Consider the following 19583-nt stretch of genomic DNA (forward strand, 5'->3'; position numbering starts at 1 on the left):
TTAATGGGCTTTCTAAGATCACAGATTAAGAGCAGAATGCTGATGTTGCTTAAACTTCCATTACACGTAAATAATACTACATTTGATTTCATTTACTTCTCTGTATCTAAAATCAAGATTCTTGCCCTGTCAGTTGTAGGAACCCAGGGTACCGAGAATATTTCTCTGCCTGTTTTTAAGGGTTCTTGCCCCCCTGAACAGCACTGTTTTAACCTCCAACCTTGGAAAAAATTACCAACGATCAGACAAGAACTAGAACATACAGTGGTGTGAATTAGGTGATAGACTACTATGTAAGACTGTCACAGGGTGAAAAATGTTGAGGTTTTGGGTTTCTCTTTGTAGTAAATAGATAAGAGTAAAAAATAGCAAAATGGAGGATTGTTGTTGTTCTCTGAACTTTCTCTCTTCTTCTTCTACTACTCCATATTTTGCAGTAAAAGTAGTTTGGGATGATTGGATAGAGAATGCCGCAGTTCCTGCCTGTGTTACTGAATAATTGGTAGGAAAGTGAAAATAATATACATTTTTAGTAACTATTGGTTAAATTATCTTTAAAAGGCCATGTAAATCTTGATAATTAGACTTCTCTCCTGCTTTCTGTGCTCTATGCTGTACCTGGGTCATGCTAGTGGCTCTGTTTCTCTGGTAAGACTTAAGGAACAACTGTCCGGCAGCATTGAAACTCAAGGAAAAGTCTCGGTTTATCTTTTGAAACTCCTTGCAAGGACTTTTAAAAAATTCCCTCCCATCAGGAAGGATTTGATTTATGGCACAGTTCAGTGTCATCAGTATGTAGATCTCTAAGAGGTTTTACTTGGATTTGGCATTGTGGAACTGCAAACACTGATGTTTGAAATGCCTCTGCAAGAACCAGCAGCACAACAGATCTGCAGCAGGGAAGAGCAGGCACTACTGAGTGTCATTATGTCTCAGGCCACTGAAGACAGTGAGTCAAATTTTGGTCAGTGTGAAGGACACTTATAATGGGTTTTGCAATCCACTACATCAGAGCTAACATTTGGCTTCCTGAAGAAATTGTATTATATTACCCATAGGACATGATGGATGGAACCCTGACCCCATCAAAGTTGATGGCAGAACTCCAACTGGCTTTGATGGAGCCTGAATCTACCCTCACACATTGAATCCTGAACAGACATTTTTGGCAAGTGATAAAAGAGGAACTTCAGTATTAACCACTATTGCAGTCAGTACTTTTGGCAGGGCAGTCATGAGCATCACTGTCAGATGTCAGCGCATGTCTAGGAACGGGAGTGCGGATGCAATGGGCTCTCACAGGGAATTCCCTGCCCTGGGATTTGGTGATGCAAGACTCCCAGGTCAAGATTGCCTCTTACTTAACAAATGTAGCATATGAAAAAAAACCCACTCCTTGGCTTCAAAATTTTGGTATATTGTTTTTTAAGGACTCATGACTTTGACTAGAGTAAAGCAGTCTCCTGCTTTAGAAAGCAGCTTTCTAAAGCAGTCTCTGGCTTTAGAAAGCACACCATCTTTAGAAAGGAATGATAAGAAAATGGCTGTGTCCCTTGATCCAAGGTATACTAGGAAAAAAATTGAAGATTGTCAAAATTATTAGCAAAACCTATTAATCAGCTGTATAAACTGTTTTAGAGGCACTGCTGGTTTAAAAAAAAAGTAAAAGTAAAGCAGTGTTCCTAAGTGCAACTGAATAATTCTACTTAAGAAAAGATGGCCAAATTTTTTACTTATCTCTCTACTATCAACTAGCTTTAGTACTTTTCAGATATAAATGTAGTCTTCAGCAAGCAAAAATAATTGCAGCCTTTTGTAAAATGAGAAGTCCAAATTAAATAATTGTATTTGGTTTGTGTGGCCAGTTTTTGGTAGCAGGGGGACTACAAGGGTGGCTTCTGTGAGATGCTGCTACAAACTTTTCCCATGTCCAGCAGAGCCAACACCAGACATAGATGGACCCACCACTGGCCAACACATATTTTAAAAGGAAATTGTTGTAATTACTGCCAGAGAAGAAAGGGGTGAGAATATGCAGAGGAACAGCCCTGTACACAACAAGGTCAGTGGAAAGGAGGGGGAGGAGATGCTCCAGGCACTGGAGGTGACATTCCCCTGCAGCCCATGGTGAGGCAGCTGTGCCCCTGCAGCCCAAGGACACCCATGGGCATGCAGAGATCCACCTGCAGCCCATGAGGAGCAGGTGGGTGCCTGAGAGAGAGCTGTGAACCTGTGGGAGGCCTGTGCTGGAGCAGGGTCCTGGCAGGGATCTGCAGACCCGCGGAGAGAGAAGCCCCCACAGGAGCAGGTTTCCTGGCAGGACCTGTGACCCTGTGGGGGACCCACACTGGAGCAGGCTGAATGACTGTACCCATGGAAAGGTACCCCCATTACAGCAGTTCATGAAGAACTGTAGCCTGTGGGATGGACTCACATTGGACTTCATGGAGAACTGTCTCCCATGGGAGGGATCCCACACTGGAGCAGGGGAAGGACTCCTGCCTCTGAGCAGCAGCAGAAACAACCTGTGATGAACTGACCATAACCCCCATTGCCTGTCTCCCTGTGCCAGTAGGGAAGTGGAGGCAGAACCCAGAAAGAAGGGAGAGGTGGGGGAAAGGTGTTTTTAAGATTTGTTTTACTTCTCATTATCCTGCTTTGATTTTGGTTCATAATAAATTCAATTAATATCCCCAAGCTGAGTCTGTTTTGCCCATTATAGTAATTAATGAGTGATCTCTCCCTGTCCCTCTCTCAGCTCATGAGCCTTTCATTATTATTTTTTCTCCCCTGTCCAGTTGCAGAGGGGAGTGATAGGGCAGCTTTGGTAACATCCAGCCCACCACATTAACACAAGTGACAACTATATAGCAAGGTAGTGTAGACAGATACAATCTGGGATTCCATCTCTCTGCAGCATCTGACCAGGAGTATTTTTGGCTTGATAAGACCTTGTCTATGAGTAAGAGGAATACTTATGCTGAGAAAAACGTGGAAACACAAGGTGTTAATTTGTAGGCTCTTTGATATGACTGAGAGCAGGACAGCTGGATTCTGAGCAGGGACTCCCTATCTTGCCAAAATTTTGTAAATAACAGAGACATAGTCACATTTGTTCCTGTGTAAAATCAGGATAATTCTTTGATGTGGCATTGGGAAAGTTCTGTGTATACATAAGGCAGTATAACCCCTCAAGGTCTTCTACCTTCTAGCCTCTTACCTGCTCTCTAAGACATTGGATATTTTTAAATCAGCATCTTTTTCATGTCTTTCCACTATTTCAGGTATAAGTTTTGTGACCACAATATTTTAGATTTTGTGTGTACATACATTCTTTTTTCTTACCATTGATTTACCATTTCTGTTTTACACACAGGCACATTTAGTATTCTGTGTGATATTCTACATGGTGAAAAAAAAATCAAATATTTTGTCATCTTTTAAAAAAATGTGGATATGCCTTTAAATTCTTTATGATTCCACAAAAATATGACATTAATTTTACTGTAATATTCAATTTCAATAGCATATTGCTATAGCATTAATTGTTCATGTGCTGAAATATTTTCCATTAACACAGTGCTCAAAATAAACATCTAGAAAACAGTCATTTAAAATACAAGGCTACTTTATTTTTCTCATGAGTGTGACACTTGCCTAAAAGAGTAAGAATTATTTCCTACAAGCTATTTCAATAGCAGTTAACTTCAATGTGATGTGCAATTTTTCCATTTTATTTTTTTTCTCAGTTTTTTCCTTTCAGTAAATAGCTGAAGGCTGTAAATCTTAGACTTTGAAAAATTCTACCTAAGAAGATCACTTTGCATTTAGACATTATACATAAATAGCTAAACGGTGGAAGATTAATTAATCAAGAAAGGGGAATCATAATCAAGTGGTTAAGAATGGAGCAGTCTGCTGCAGGAAAAGCCTGTGCACAGCAGGTTCTTCTGTTCAGATTTCACATGGATACACCATGGGGTTTCCCTCAGATAACTGAGTATTGAGATCAGTTTCCAGCCATGTCCGGAGGCAGCTTGAAGCAGACACCACGGTCTGGCCAGCACTGCTTCCTCACTGCTATCAGTTCTCTTACTTCAACAATTCCATTGTGCTCCAACTTTGGAACTAAGTAACAATATTTTTTCTTCACAAGAAAGGCTATGCTTCCACAGACACTTCAAATTTAAAAAGCTCTGAAAGTGAATATCCTTTCAACTGAAATTAAATTGTGAATCCTGATAATGTGACCAAAGGACAACATATTTGCATCTTTATCTTGCCTTTTAATAGACAAGGTTTTTTGCCCCTCAGAAGAGGTAGAATTTTTTTCCAGATGTGATGTGCACTTGTATTGTTTGGGATTTCTCTGCCAGTTCCTGAAACACTGGCTGCCACGGCACATCCCTGGAAAAGGTCATATGAAACATATTTCAGCATGAGTTCTGTAAAAAAGCTTGCCAAAAGAAAACGTGGTATATGGCATCCACGAAAGAAACCTTCCCCAGCTTTGACTGAAAGGAAGGAGAAAAGGAAGTTCTACAATGTTTCAGTTGCTAGGGGCATCGTGTACCTAATTTATTCAGAGTTCAAGGCAGGCAGAGAGTTCTCCCAGAGGCTCTAGGTGGTACTGTCCAAAGCCATCGGGCAGAAGCAGCTGGGAAAGCATCTCAAACTGAAACCCTGGGGCTCATGGTCCAACACCCATCCCTTCAGGCATGACTCTCCCTACAGGTAGGATTTCTGCTCATCCTCTCCTTGCAGGGCAAGGGCTGGGCCAGAGAGAGCTGCCTGTCACCTTTAGGATCTTGCTGCTTGTGCTTCTTCTGAGCTTGCCCTCGGATGGGGAGAGGGAGAGGAAGGAGAGTGGAATTGTCTGGGTCACTGCAGCTCTCACTCAGCTCTTCACTTCTGAATTTTTAATTAAGTATTTAAAGGGTATCTCCCATTACACTTAAGGCAGCACCAATGGAGCAGAGGTATCATTACATCATATTAAGGAAAAATTAGTACTTTGTTCCCCTGCCATGAACTCAGCTGCAGTGGCTTATGAAAAGCAACAGCAGGATTAGGTGAGTATTTAATTAGGGTAATATTAAATTCTTCAGAAAGAAAACAGACTTTTTTTTTAAACAAAACAAGAGGATGTCTGTGAAAATTAACATATGGCAAGAAGCCAGAAATTTTAATTTCTCAGGAAAGTTTTGTCTTTTTTTTTTTTTTTTCTGCAAGAAACAATTTGCAGATACTAGCTTTCTTTGGTTAGCCTGGTGACAAAAATAAAAGTCTTCGTTTTCACAAGATGTATCCAAGGGAATTTCTCACAGATCATAGCAGAAGTTTATTTTTTAGCCTTTTCTTTGGACTTTTGGGGTTTCCAATAGGTGTGCTTACTCAAAAGTGTACGAAAATTGTCTAGATGCTATGGTACAGAGGCTCCTCTCCCTGCACCTTTTTCTGCTACTCAGGAATCAGCACAGGATAGATACTTGTGAGGGAGGGAGGAGAGACAGGAATAGCTTTCCCTGCTGCATTTGCTACCACCTTGATTTCTGGATCCACAAATGTAACAGTCCTCTGACCAAGCATCTCTCAGACACATTACAGCCATTTTTCAAGTTTACAAACCACAGCTTCCTGTAAATGGTTGTCTGCTGTAATCAAAGCTAATTGGAGTGCCAATTACAGCCCAGCTAGTGTAATTGGGTTACCAGTTCTGATGACTCATCAAGTCGCAGAAAAACGTGATGTGCATAAGTCCCACAGATCTCTCTGTCTACAACAAGGTATTTTTTCAAGAGGAACAGCAGCTCTTTTTCTACCCCAGCTAAGGCAGAGCCCGTGAGCGGGCTGTCTGTGCTTCTGCACCGCGGAGCTCACTCAGCAGCAGCGTCCTGGGAGCCACATGCCAGCTAAGTGCTCATTAAGGCCATCAGTCCTCTATTCGCACACTTACAGTAACTAATGTTTTTCTTGAGTTCTGGGGTGATAACGAAGCCCAAACTTCCTGGCTACCATCAAATTTAAAAGCAGAAGCAGGGAACTAATCACCTGAGTGTCTGACGTGTCAGTGCAACAGCATCAAGTTGCAGGTGAAATTACTGAAGACAGGACAGAGAGGCACATTCCTGCAGCAATCCAGCTAGGAATGCCATGGAGGAAATACTGAACTAAACATTGTGAATCAGTCTTGAAGCAGCTAGTGGGTGCTTCTACTCGCTGCCTCTAAATGTGGGAATGCCTGGCAGAGAAGCAGCAGCAAAAGAAAACATTACCTTTCTTACTCATCATCAGCCATTTGCTATTTTCCCCAGTACCCTCCAAGTTAGTGGAGATGATAGTGCACCTATCATGTCAAATTTGCTGAATGGGTTTACAAAACAAGGACAAATTTTTAGGGGAATTAAGATATTTTACTAGACTAGTTAGTAGAGCTGGAAAAAATACATTATGTACTTTCTGGTGTGCATGCAATGTGGTTTAGACTAATGGAAAAAAACCTAGCTTGATCTACAAATCCTGCCTTCTCTTTGTTCATAGGCAATCACAACTACAACAGCTATTTTTTACAGATGGGAAAACTGACATACAGGGGTTTCAATAGTACAGTCTTCCACCACTTCTGATGACTGTGCTAAATAGCACAAAAAAATCCTTACATTTACAAGCTTATCACTTTGACTGTAAGCAAGTCATCACAGAAGGTACTAGAAAGCAAGTAAGCAGGACAGCAGTTCAGCATCAGAGGGGAACAGGAAACAGCACTTGTTATCACCTTCCATCCCAGTTAATCAAAGCAGTTTACAAACTTTACTGATATTCAGCCTTGCCAAAAATCTGTCAGGCAGGGAAATATTATTCCCATTATTTCTCAGATGAGAAAACAGTGCCACAGGCAAACAGTGCCACAGGCACAGGTCACTAACAGGCACTGACAGAGTTAACAGTACTGCTCTGCTAGTTGATATCCATTCCCAGACTTAACCACTAATACACTTTGGATGCTGTAGCAATCCAGCAGAGCTTTCTAAACATTCACATGTACAGTGATCATCTGAGCAACAAGTGAAATAGGCTATTCCTCTCCTGCTGGAAGAACTTCACAAAGAAGCCTTACACAGACATGGCTGAAACTTGCACACCAGCTGGCTGCCTAATGTCTTAGTCCTGAGCCAACTTCTTCTCCCAAAACTTATTTTCTAGGGGACAACACAGATGCACCACAGCTGGACCACCATCTCAGAGTTGTTCTCAAACCACTGGATTCTGATTATGTTTACAGCAATACATCTGCAGCCATTAATTCGAATACTGTATTTCCATTAAAACACATATTTGAGTATTTGTCAAACTTCAATTATTTGGCTGCACCTTTCATCTCGTGCCTGTGACAGGAAGCTCAGAAGACTGACTGTGCTCTTCAGGCTGCAAGACCTTGGCTTTCTGAGACACAGATAAGCCAGCCCAGAGAAATCCCAGTGCTGGGCCCTTGGAAGTGCTGGTTAATACTGTTACTCATCTGTGCACTGAGGATACCATTCACTGTGGTGTCCTGGCCATGTTTCTGAAGAGGTCCACCTCAAGATAGGGCTGTAAACCAGACAAGAACTCAGCTGGTGCTGACTGTGGGCTGATAAGTAATTCATGTTACTGAATGTCTATGATTCTTTGACATCCATGATGACTGACTTCTTTTTCAAAGGTAGAACTCACTTGACAACAGTTAATGCCCACTGCATAGGTACAAGGCTATTTCCATCACCACATTTGTTGTAAAATGGGGTAGAATTGAGGTCTGGTAGTGTATAACTAGGTAATTACTGTTAATAGATACTACTTGGACTAATTCACATCGTGCCTCGCAACCTGGTATTGAGGGAAAAAATGGTTGTGACTTCAGACAGCACAGTAATTTTTGTTAATACACAAATCAAATGCAGTTAAATGACGTTCTTATGGGCACTGTCTGGCTGCTAGGCTTGCTGCAAGCCTTTTTTCTCCTGCACAGCAATGGATCTCTGATGCTGACAACTTGCTCAAGAGCAGCCCTTTATTGCAAATACAGAAAATATTTCTGAATTCCTTTTAGGGCTTTGCAATTTCACATTTTTCAATATCTCAGCCAAATTTATTTGCCTCGAGCTCCATTTTTCTATTGCTTTAATATTATGAAAACAATTACATAGTTAAAAATCCAAAACCAAAACAGGGATGATAAATACTTACCACTTGGCTTATATCGTATCCCCAAGGAAGAAAAAGAACTCCTGTGTTATATTTCTCCCAGTGTGAACACATGAAGTTAAACAAGACAATGCTTAAATATATATACATTGTATATACAGAAACTCCAGTCTTCCCGTTGTCACGGGAACAGACAGAAAAAAAAGAAAGCACAAAAATGGAGGTAGCCCAGCTATCCAGCCCATGGTCAAATAATTCTCCCAGAGGAGTACTGGACTGAGTCCTTCGAGCATGTTTCCCATCTATGGAGTCTAGAAGGATTGAGAAAGGAAAAGAAACAAAGAATTAGAGCACAACAAAAGGAGTAGCTTTCTTCACATACACTTCGCTACTGCCATATATAACATGCAGGAAAATTACACTCATGACAGCAAACTGAAGCACAGCAGCCCCCTCAATGCCAACAGGTTAGAACTGCTCATAAAATATTTGATCCAGTTATCAAGTAATTTTTCTGTCCTTAGCTCTGAAACTGAATGCCTCCTTCCTTATAAGTTTTAGAAAGACACTCATAATTACTTGCCCCCAGTGGTCTTGAAACACTTTTACATCAGTCCCTGCAATTAGTTTCAAGTGCTGAAAAGTGTCCATAGGGCTTTTTGCCCATCCATAGGTGTTGTGGACCCTTCGAGCCTTGTGGGGTAGATTCACTAAGGCATTTAAGTTGCTTGATGCTCAATACCTCAATGACTAACAGCTACATGGCAGCTTCAAGGAGCAAATTTCACAAAATTTATTTGTATTTGTGCCTCCATATATTTCAAAGTGTTTTTCAGTTTCAAACAAGAGTGTGTTCAGGTGGCCAAAAAGGCCAATGGCATCCTGCCCTGCATCAGAAAGCGTGCGTCCAGCAGGACCAGGGCAGCGATCCTGTACTCGGCACTGGTGAGGCCACATCTCAAGTCCTGCGTTCAGTTCTGGGCCCCTCACTACAAGAAAGACACTGAGGTGCTGGGAGGTGTCCAGAGAAGGGCAACAGAGCTGGGGAAGAGTCTGGAGCACAGATCTTATGAGGAGTGGCTGAGAGAGCTGGGGTTGTCCTGGTTCTTGTCCTGAAGAAAAGGAGGCTCAGGAGTGGCTTTATCACTCTCTATGACTATGTGAAAGGAGGTTTTAGTGAGATGGGGGTCAGTCTCTTTTCTCAGGTTACAAGTGACAGGAAAAGAAGAAATGGCCCCAGGTCACACCAGGGGACCAGGGTCACACTGGACATTGGGAAAAATTTCTTCACCAAGACAGTTGTCAAGCATTGGAACAGGCTGCTCAGGGAAGAGGTGGAGTCACCATTGCTGGAGGTGTTTGGAAGATGTGCAGACTTGGGGACGTGGTTTAGTGGTGGACTTGGCAGTGCTGTGTTCATGGTTGGACGTGATGACCTTAAAGGTCTTTTCCAACATGTACAATTATATGATTCTAAGAATGCATTATAGTTAAAGGTGCATTATGTGCTGATCACTTTTAGTATTGAGTGCTTGAAAAATGGTCCAACACTGTTCTGGACCTTACTCTGAGGGTGTAGTTGGACAGTATGGTTTGAGTTGATCTGATAGTTCACTGCGGTCAAACAGGGCAACGTGCAGCCTGTTCAGATGGTGGAAAGTCAGCAAACATTACATTTTCTTCTGGGTCACTGAATTGGTGCTATGAATGGTACAAAATGCATGGGAGATGGCACAAGGGAGGGATGGTGAATGCAGGGAGGAGAAAGGTGGTCTAGAAGCTGTAACCTTTCTTAGTTGTAACCATACCCTTAGTCTCTTTTCTGAGATTGTGCAGGAGAAAAATAGAAATATTTTCCTCTTAAGTGCAAAGATGCAGGATGAACCTCTTAGGAAAGAGAACAAACCCTACAGATTACTTATTGTTGTCTTGAATCTCAAAATAAAATGGAGATGTTTTTCTTTTTTATATTACTTGGAAGGTGCTATAGCTAACAATTATTAACTATTGATGGCATTAATAACCCAAAACTGACTAGGAACACAACCCAGCATAGTGAGACCAAAGACACCACAGCTGCTGTAGATCATATACTACTTACTTCTCCAGATTATTTGGCAGTACTATGAGTTTTGTATAATGTAAATATAGTTCAGAGAACTAAACCAGGAAAACATGGGATTTCACTTTGTGCAGATTTTAGACTATATCTCTATTGTAATACCTAAGCAGCTGTGAGATATCCTCTGCTCAAATACAAATCTCTTGAGACAGTTCTCACAACTCTAAAACTTAAATATCTCATAGAGGATTTCAAATACAGCTTGCCTCCTTCTTGAGACACATTCTCTCTCTATTAACATTTCCACTGAATTTTCAGCATCTTTCTGAAATGTGCTGAAAGAAAACTGTATAAGCTTTAGGTTACTTGAATGGTGTTGCTATGGAAGTAGAAATTCTTCCATTCATTAAACAGTATCTCTGAAACTTAACTAGGAAATAAGGATGTAAACAATCCTAAAGAGTTTATGGTGTTTTACAGTCCAAGAACACCTATCCCAAATCAGGCAGAATTCAGTCACACAGGTGTTACTATTTAAAATAAGAATGTTAGAAGATTTGTCTGTTTATAAATTTTAGGTTGTCACACAAGTATATAGATACTAAAATATGTACCTCACAGTGAACTAGTGGTTCTCATTTTGCAAAAACTTTGGTTTTTCTAAAAAGAGACGTATAATGTTGCATAAAATACAGTACTTCTAAATATAATGGTCATGAAGAAAAGTACAGGAACTATATGTCACATACATAAAATTGGATTTTCAGAAATCCTTAACCACATTTTCCATGTAGTTTCATTAGGTTTTTAAGAGACTGAAAATATTTTCTGGTTTAGGTTTCGGTTTGAAATCATTCATGCCAGTGATGTTGTGTGTTCAGTAGTGGACATACACTGTTTCACACTTCCATTGCTTTAGAATTCTTATATTATGATTCTCCCTTACAAAAGTTCATAAATATTCAGTTTTATTAAAGTTTATATAACTTTTAAGGAGTAGAATTCAAAGTAACAGCAAAGAGCACTCTATTTCATGGAAAGGAAATGATACCAAACCACCTTAAAAAAGCAGGGGTGGGGAAGAACAGCATGCTAGGGAATTTAGAGACAGTAACTGTGTCATTAAAATAAGCTGAGAAAGATTACAGTTGCATATTTAGTTAGTTATTATGGCTCTTTGCAGTCTTCCAGAGGGAAAACTTTGACCATGCAAAATTAAATCTGAGACTAAATATTTCATGAAGTGGCTTGGACAGCAGACATAAAAATCTACATATACATTAGTTCATTATAGCTTTGACTGTCAGCATCATATTCCTTGTCTTCCAAGTATTGGGAACTACAGGCTTCACTGGCAGATACCATCTACATTAAAAATCTCAGAAGCTGAACTTCCCATGTGCCTACTGGGGTGCAATACAGTAACACTTCCAATATGTAATTCCAATTTATGAAACAATAGTCACTTCATTAAATTCCATACAATGACATAAAAAATGGTTTTCACAAAAGAAACCACTGCTTCTGAGTACAGAGAGTGGCTGGAGAAATCTGACAAAGGATGGTTGTCCCATTGCTTTTTATGGTACAAATACAAAGAAATCCCAGACAAGAAGATTTTGGCACAATCTCACCAATTGAATAGCAATGCCAAGGCATGTACAATGCAGAGGGAGATGTCTGCCCAAGGGGATACCTCAGGTCAATCAAGGTGGCTCTACATGCATGGGTGTGATTCCAAAAGTGGTCAGCCCCTTTGCACAGCACTGCAGCCTAAACATAAAACACATCTGTACGTAGCCTGAGGATCTCCAATATGGCACATAAATGTATGGCTACACTGCAATGGCCTCACCAGAAACAGCTCCAAGGAGAGGGTACATTTAGAATCAAAGGATAGACTCATTAAGGTTCTCATTAAGGGAAAGACCTCCAAGGTCACTGAGTTCAACCTCTGACTGAACATCACCATGTCAACTATATCATAATTCTAAGTGCCACGTCCAGTAGTTTCTTGAACACCTTCCAGGGGTGATGACTCCACCACCTTCCTGGGCAGCCCATTCCAAGGCTTAACCACACTTCCAGATAAAAATTTCCTCCTGATAGCAATCAGGAACCTCCCCTGGCACAGCCTGAGGTCATTCCCTCTTATCCTGTTGATCATTGTCTGAGAGAAGAGACCGACCCCCACCTTGCTACAGCCTCCTTTCAGGTAGTTGTAGAGAGTGATAAGGTTCCCCCTGAGCCTCCTTTTCTCCAGACAAAACATCCCCAGATACCTCAGCTGCTCCTCATAGGATTTGTGTTCCAGGCCCTTCCCCAGCTCTGTTGCCCTTCTCCAGACATGCCCCAGTGCCTCAATGTCTTTCTTGTAGTGAGGGGCCCAGAACTGAACACAGGATTCGAGCTGTGGCCTCACCAGTGCCGAGTACAGAGGGACCATCACTGCCCTGGTCCTGCTGGACACACCACTGCTGATGCAGGCCAGGATGCCATTGGCCTTCTTGGCCACCTGGGCACACACTGGCTCATGTTCAGTCACTGTCAAGCAGCGTCCTCAGGTCCTTTTCCATTGGGTCACTTTCCAGCCACTCTTCCTCCAGCCTGTGGTGCTGCCTGGGGTTGTTGTGACCCCGGTGCAGGACCTGGCACGTGGCCTTGTTGAACCTCATATCACTGGCCTCAGCCCACTGATCCAGCCTGTCCAGATCCCTCTGCAGAGCCTTCCTGCCCTCCAGCAGATCAACACTCCCACCCAACTTGGTGTCATCTGCAAACTCACTGAGGGTGAACTCAATCCCCTCATCCAAATCATTGATAAAGCTGTTAAACAGGTCTGATCCCCTGGTTGTCCTGCATGTGCTGCATAATGACACTAAAGATGATCTGTTCCGTAACCTTCCCAGACACCGAGGTCTGGCTGACAGTTCCCCAGATCCTCCTTCCAACCCTTCCTGCAGGTGGGCACCACACTGGCCAACCTCCAGTTCTCTGGGTCCCCCCTGGCTCACCAGGACTGGTGATAAATGATGGAGCAGCCTGGCTCTTCCAGCGGCTCTCTCAGTACCCTGGTGTGGATCCCATCCGGCCCCACAGACTTGTGAGTGTCAAGGGGCACAGCAGGGCACTGACTGCTCCCTCCTGGGTTCCAGGGGGTCAGTGTGCTCCCTGTCCCTGTCTACCAACTCAGCAGGCCGCCCGCCTTGAGGATATCAGGTCTTTCTGTTAAGACTGAGGGAAAGGAGGCATCAAGTACCTCAGCCTTTTCCTCATCTTTGGTTACAATGCTCCCCTCCACCTCCAATAAAGAATGGAGATTTTCCTTGGCCCTCTTTTTTTTAATGTATTTATAAAACCACTTTGTATTATCTTTCACAACATGGCCACATTGAGCTGTAGCTGAGCTTTCACCAATCTAATTTTCTCTCTAGAAGACATGATGACATCCTTGTACCCTTCCTGAGTTGTCTGCCCCTATTTCCCAGGGTTATAAACTCTTTTTTTCTCCCCAGGTTCCAGTGAAAGCTTCCTATTCAGCCAGGCCAGTCTTCTTCCCTGATGGTTCATCTTTTAGCACATAGGGACAGCCTGCTCTTGTGCCTTTAAGATTTCCTTCTTTAAATATATCCACCCTTTCTGGACCCTTATTACACAGAACTGTGCAGTCCCTTTAAATATACTACCTTGAGTCTCCCCAGAAAAATAACTCTGTTGCACCATGTTGTGGAAAGACTAGTTTGGAATGAGAGAGCTTTGGAAGAGAAAGTGAAAAAGCCACACTAACGTGGATCTCACTCCCAGGTCAGCATCATTTCAGGTCTATGTCTTCATACCACTGCACAGCAAGGTGCAATGTACCTAAAAATACAGTCATAGCACCATATAAAGCAGTAAAAATGGAATATGAAATTGAGGTGTAGGTGTTATAGGAGAAAAACAGCAAGAGGAAAGGAAAAAAAGATACTTATTTCCATAAGAAGCTAAGGTCTGTCATCACATCTGTCATCACCATCTCTCCTGACACACACCTTAAGCACTGAAACACCTAACAATTTCCTTTTTTCTGCTTTGTCCTTTATTTTTCCTATCTTAAAAGCACCCTCTGCTAATGCTGGTGTCAGGAAGCTTCTCAGAATGTCATCATCAGGGGACAAAGGTTTTTATGAAACCAAACAGCAGTGACTCCCCTATGAAGACAGGCTGAGAGAGTTGGAGGTGTTCAGCATGGAGAAGAGAAAGCTACAAGGAGACCTTAGAGCAGCCTTCCAGTACCTAAAGGGAGCTGCAAGAAATCTGGAGAGGGACTTCTTCCAAGGGCACATAGGGAATGGATTTAAACTGAAAGAAGGTAAGGTTAGATTAGGTATTAGCAAGACAACCTTTACTGTGAGGGTGGTGAGGCACTGGATTGGGTTGCCTGGAGAAGTTGGGAACATTCCATCCCTGGAAGTGTTTAAGGCCAGGCTGGATGGGGCTCTGAGCAACCTGATCTAGTGGAAGGTGTCCCTGCCCACGCCAGGGGGATTGGAACTAGATTGCTGCTATATAATGATTTCTATTGTATCTCTAAAATAATTTGAACTTTCAAGATGGATAAGAGTTACTGTAATAGATCCTCTAATACATTACTTAATATGCTTTTTTTTTGGGGGGGGGGGCTGTTTGAGTCTTATGAATGGGTTTTTCTTGTGTTGTGGCTTGGGGGTTTTTTGTTTGTTTGTTTTTAATCAAAAAGAGAGCTGTTTTGGAAAGAGATCAGTAATTTAGCCACAATGCCTCTTTATCTCAGAATCAGCACCAGTAAATTTGAAGATAAAATACCATGAAAATGTCAGACATGCAAATTATTTCACTGTACATTACCTAAAGCGTAAGCACAGAAGGTGGTAAAAGCACTGAACAGCCACACCCAGGTGGGAACAAGTCCAGGACTGGTACCTGAAAAAAATGGGGGGTAGTGAGTCAGTGTAACAGGGGTTAACACCAAAGAAATCCCCCAAGATACACGTATACATACAACCGAGCTGCCACTGATTAACCCACTGCATCAAACAGATGGCAATGCTTGCGTCTGACCTTCGGGCATCGGTGAGCTCTAGCAAAGAAGCACTGAGCAGGCTTCAATGTGTTTACACCGTAAAGGACAAAAGGTAATGCAGAGGTTTTTGGTCCTGAAATGACTCTAGTATTGCACAAAACAAATGATAATAACTAGGCAAAAATTTTCACAGGTCATGGGAAGACTATCCATTGAAAAATTAGTTAATGTTCATGGACTATATAGAGGGAGAAAAAAAAGTTTTCAAGCATGATTATCAGTGCCAGTCTGGGGTTTGTGTAGCACTTTTACCACACAGATCTGAACAGGAAGTTTTTGTCCTTAGGCTAGCAGAAATATTACCACCCTTATTTTTTTCCTCTTGAGAAAAAGGAAGAGATAGCTGAATTGGACAGAGGCCAGTTCTGTTATTGCTCTGATGATAGCACTAACCTAAGGTTATTGTTGCTCTTTTAAGGAAATCGATCCTTTTTCCAAAGAGTGTTCTATTTAACTTAAACATCACCCAATACTACATCAACACTAAACAACTGTAAATGCAATGCTCTCTCAGGTTTCTGTCATTTGGCACCAAACACAGGGAATTCCAGCATACAGAGGTGTGTCTTTGCATGAAAGATGCCAGGAGATGCCTGCACCTAAAGCAGTGCCCTGACTACCTTTCTCTCAGTGCCTCATCTCACCATTCTGAAAGAAACTATGACAATTCCTGACTCCTAGCTACAAATCTGCAAACTGTAGAATGAAAACCAACTGCGCAGGAAATTAGGTAGTTTATTTCTGATCCTAGGTATAGGATTGATATATGATACCCAAAATGCTCTTTAGGTTGCATGAAAGTTTTCCAAAAATTGAGAAATGATGGGTACTGATGTGGACTGAGGAAGAGCTTGCAAACTACTCATACAGGTCTCAACTCTAACAGACTTAATCACCATTTCAAATGTCTTCAAGTTCCACATATATCTGCTGAGAATGTGTCAAGATAACATCATCCCACTGAAAAGATCTGTTCTGGATGCTCTTTTATTACAGACTGAGTAACTATCATCTGCATTGATAAAAAAACCCCAAGTGTTTAAGAATGAGGCCAGACAACTATTTAACAAGCTAGTCCTCAAAACGTAACTTTTGACCCAAAACTGCTAATAAGTATCCCTGCCTCTAGAATTGCTATGATAAATGTACAAACAGCTCACACCAAAGGGTACATCCTGAAGCTAACCACAGGCATAAAAAATGAAAGGCAGCTAAATGTAGTTATTTCAGGAAATAAAAGTGTTATCTTCACTAAATTGTCTAGTTTAAAGAAAATCAAAGCCTTTTATCTAAATATATTTTACATATTAATCACCTGGAAGATTCTTACTATTTTCTGTGGCCTCCAATAGCTGGTCTGAGAAGCCCAAACCAAACATGTCCTACACTCAGGAGCAATCAGATCCAAAAAATTTCTGACTTAGTTTACAATGAGGAGCAAACGTGGACTCAAACTTCGAAAGTTGTAATTTGAAGAGACATTTATTTAGAAACTATGCTTCTGTCTAGAAGTAGTCTTGAATAGGGGGTGTGTATGTGTGGAGTAATGAAAGGGAAATGAACTCATTCAGGCATCAGTTTAGGTGTTAGGAAATGTGAAATCAATGAAAATGTTATGGAGAATATTCAGGTGGATTTTGGCTGTGTATTTAAACCCTGGAATGAACTTCAAATAAAATGAGATCTTATCAGAGACTTCAAGCAGCATATGCTGAAACCCATTTTAGGGGTAAAATAAAATAAGATTTTTCAATAAAATGATCTAAATTTATAATGCTATGTGTGAGGTAGATTCTTCTACATGCACATATAGGAGCCTCATTAAGGGAGTAAGTGGAAATTCAAGTGTCTGATAGCTCCCTGTAACATTCAGAAGTATAAGCAGTTCATTTATTCTGAAAAATTACAGTGTGAAGAAATTTACCTGAGGCAGTGTAGTCCCAGTCATAAAAAGATAATAGAAAATAATTAAATAAAATCATGACAAATCCAGAGAATGTTAACAGGTTGGGAGCAATCCACAAAGGCACTATCTGTTAAAAAACAAAGGGAAAAAAAATCAGAAAAATTGTATTTCAAATTGTACATCTATTTTAATGAAATATTTTGTATCATGAAAGAAGCCTTAATGACATCAGCAATGTTCAGATTTGTGTGTATTTCCCCATTTTCAAATTAAAATACAGTTTTAATGTCTGAAATTTATTTTCAAATGAAATCCTTTTGCCTGATTTTTGTGACTGAAGTAAGAATGACATTTTAAAACATAGTATTCCCTGTGTTGTACGTTATCCTTATTTACCCAGCCAACAAGGAAAGCCTTTTGTGATCGGCTGTATCAGAACTGAAAGAAGACTGCAGCACCCCAGTGTGGTAATTCAGCATCCACGTGGCAGGTTTCTTAAGTACTCTGTTCCCACACTTTAACAAGGAAAAGTTCTTCTTTCAAAGTATGTGAATAATTTCTTAATCAAAATATCAACAAAATCAGACCCTGAGTGCATTACACTTTTAGATTCAGAAGATTTCCCTGTTACAAGCATCTCCCTTCTTCTCTAGATAGTAACTTTCTGACAGGGTCTGCCTATTTACTCATCGATTATAAACACTCCATTAATTCATTTTACTTTGTAGGGTGCTGACAAGGACTCTCTGCCTTTACCTAAACCTCTTTGTCCTAATAACCATTCTCAGGTATTCATATCCTGTGGCTTTAAGATGCTCCTTACACTGCGACAGGAATCCCTTTTGGCAACAATCTTCCCAAGTAACACAGTTTCTCCAGAATATTTTTTGAAATAGCATACACAGCTTTCTACATGATTTTTAGACAGAACACATTTGCAGAAATACTAAGTATCAACCATTACCATCTCTCAAACACATTATCAATATATTTAAAACACAAAAACAGTGGAGACTTATAATTAAATTATTTGGAGTGTCTAAGGACTCAAAATGTTTATAAACTACTACAACACTATAAAATATTACAAGACTGTATTAAAGAAAATCAAGCCAATTTCTGATACTAACAATAGTTTTGAAATCAAATGTTTTGGTAATAGCTCTGCACTAGCTAGCTGAACTAGTCAGCTAGATGAATACATAGTAATTTGTATACATCTTTACATTTCTTCTATCCTACTACTAGATGAAAAATTTACTTTTAAAATCTGAATTGGAATGATTAACTATCCTAACCAGATTATCTTTTTCAACTATAGAGCAATTTATAATATCCAGGAGAAATTGTGCAACTGATGGTGTACAGACTAAGTGTACACTTCCAAAAATCAGATTAAAATTCCTGAACACTTTCCCATTATGTTTCTTAGATGTTTTCTGTAATAACATTGGGAAAACTATTATATCTGATATTTACTTTCCTTATTGGCAGGACTTTATCGCTAATTTTAAAACACTGTATGTCAGCTCTCATAGTGCTTAAAATACACCATGGAATGCTTACAGCCATAATTTTAAAAATGTAACATATCTATCATTCTGAGTGTTCAAAAGGGCAAATCTAAACCTCTAAAAAAAGGGACAGCAAATGCCCCCTGAAGTTTCTTTTGGAGAGCATCTAAGGAAGAGTCCTTCACTGCATGGTTGCCTTTTCTTACACTGACTGCATGCTCAGCATGCAGCAAGAGCTGCACAGCTCCCAGTTTTGCTACCTGAGGATGCAGAAGATGAATCTCCTGCTGGGGATTTATCTAGTGGCTACAACCTCATGTGGAATAAGAAGCACAGACACTGAAAAAATTCTAGATTTGTCTCTTTTAATCTAAATCATAGATCAAAATAGTGCTTTAAAACACTGTGGATGGAATGTTTACATGGATATACAGATGCCACCTAATGCATTGTTTTAAACTGATTGCCTTTTCCTGGACTATTCACAGGAATTGTTGACTATTAAATCAAGTGGGGCACCACAAACATCTGCTTTCTAATTAGGCTCATCATTCCAAACAGTCACAATGTCATTATTAAGTTATTACAGGAAATAATTTATGCTTACATGGTGTAAACATGAAGAAGTTATTTTAACCCACTTTCTTGCTAACACTGTGTATTTTAAGAAGGAAACCTTCAAAGGATGTTGTTATAGTTGCAATCCCTTTGGCTAACAGACAGGAGTTCTGTCCTCAGGAAAACAGACTCTCCTGTAGTTAAACCCTTAAGCATGTTCTTTTGATCCTTACTGAAACTAATCTGTGTAGGTATTTG

The 19583-nt window shown here is 40.6% G+C and overlaps 1 protein-coding gene across 1 annotated transcript in view; it reads right to left on the bottom strand.

Annotated features, from left to right (window-relative positions):
* LOC309571438 (ethanolaminephosphotransferase 1-like) overlaps window positions 1–19583 on the bottom strand; it is a 53750-nt gene that overhangs the window by 17848 nt on the left and 16319 nt on the right. Inside the window, exons 3-5 of the mRNA XM_082278930.1 lie at window positions 17272–17380; window positions 15113–15187; window positions 8227–8495 (exon numbers count right to left, since the gene is read on the bottom strand). Of these exons, the coding sequence (XP_082135056.1) occupies window positions 8227–8495; window positions 15113–15187; window positions 17272–17380 (453 nt within the window). The remainder of the gene's footprint in view (window positions 1–8226; window positions 8496–15112; window positions 15188–17271; window positions 17381–19583) is intronic.

The sequence above is a fragment of the Coloeus monedula genome (assembly GCF_965178545.1).
Source record: "Coloeus monedula genome assembly, chromosome: 1".
Lineage (NCBI taxonomy): Eukaryota > Metazoa > Chordata > Aves > Passeriformes > Corvidae > Coloeus > Coloeus monedula.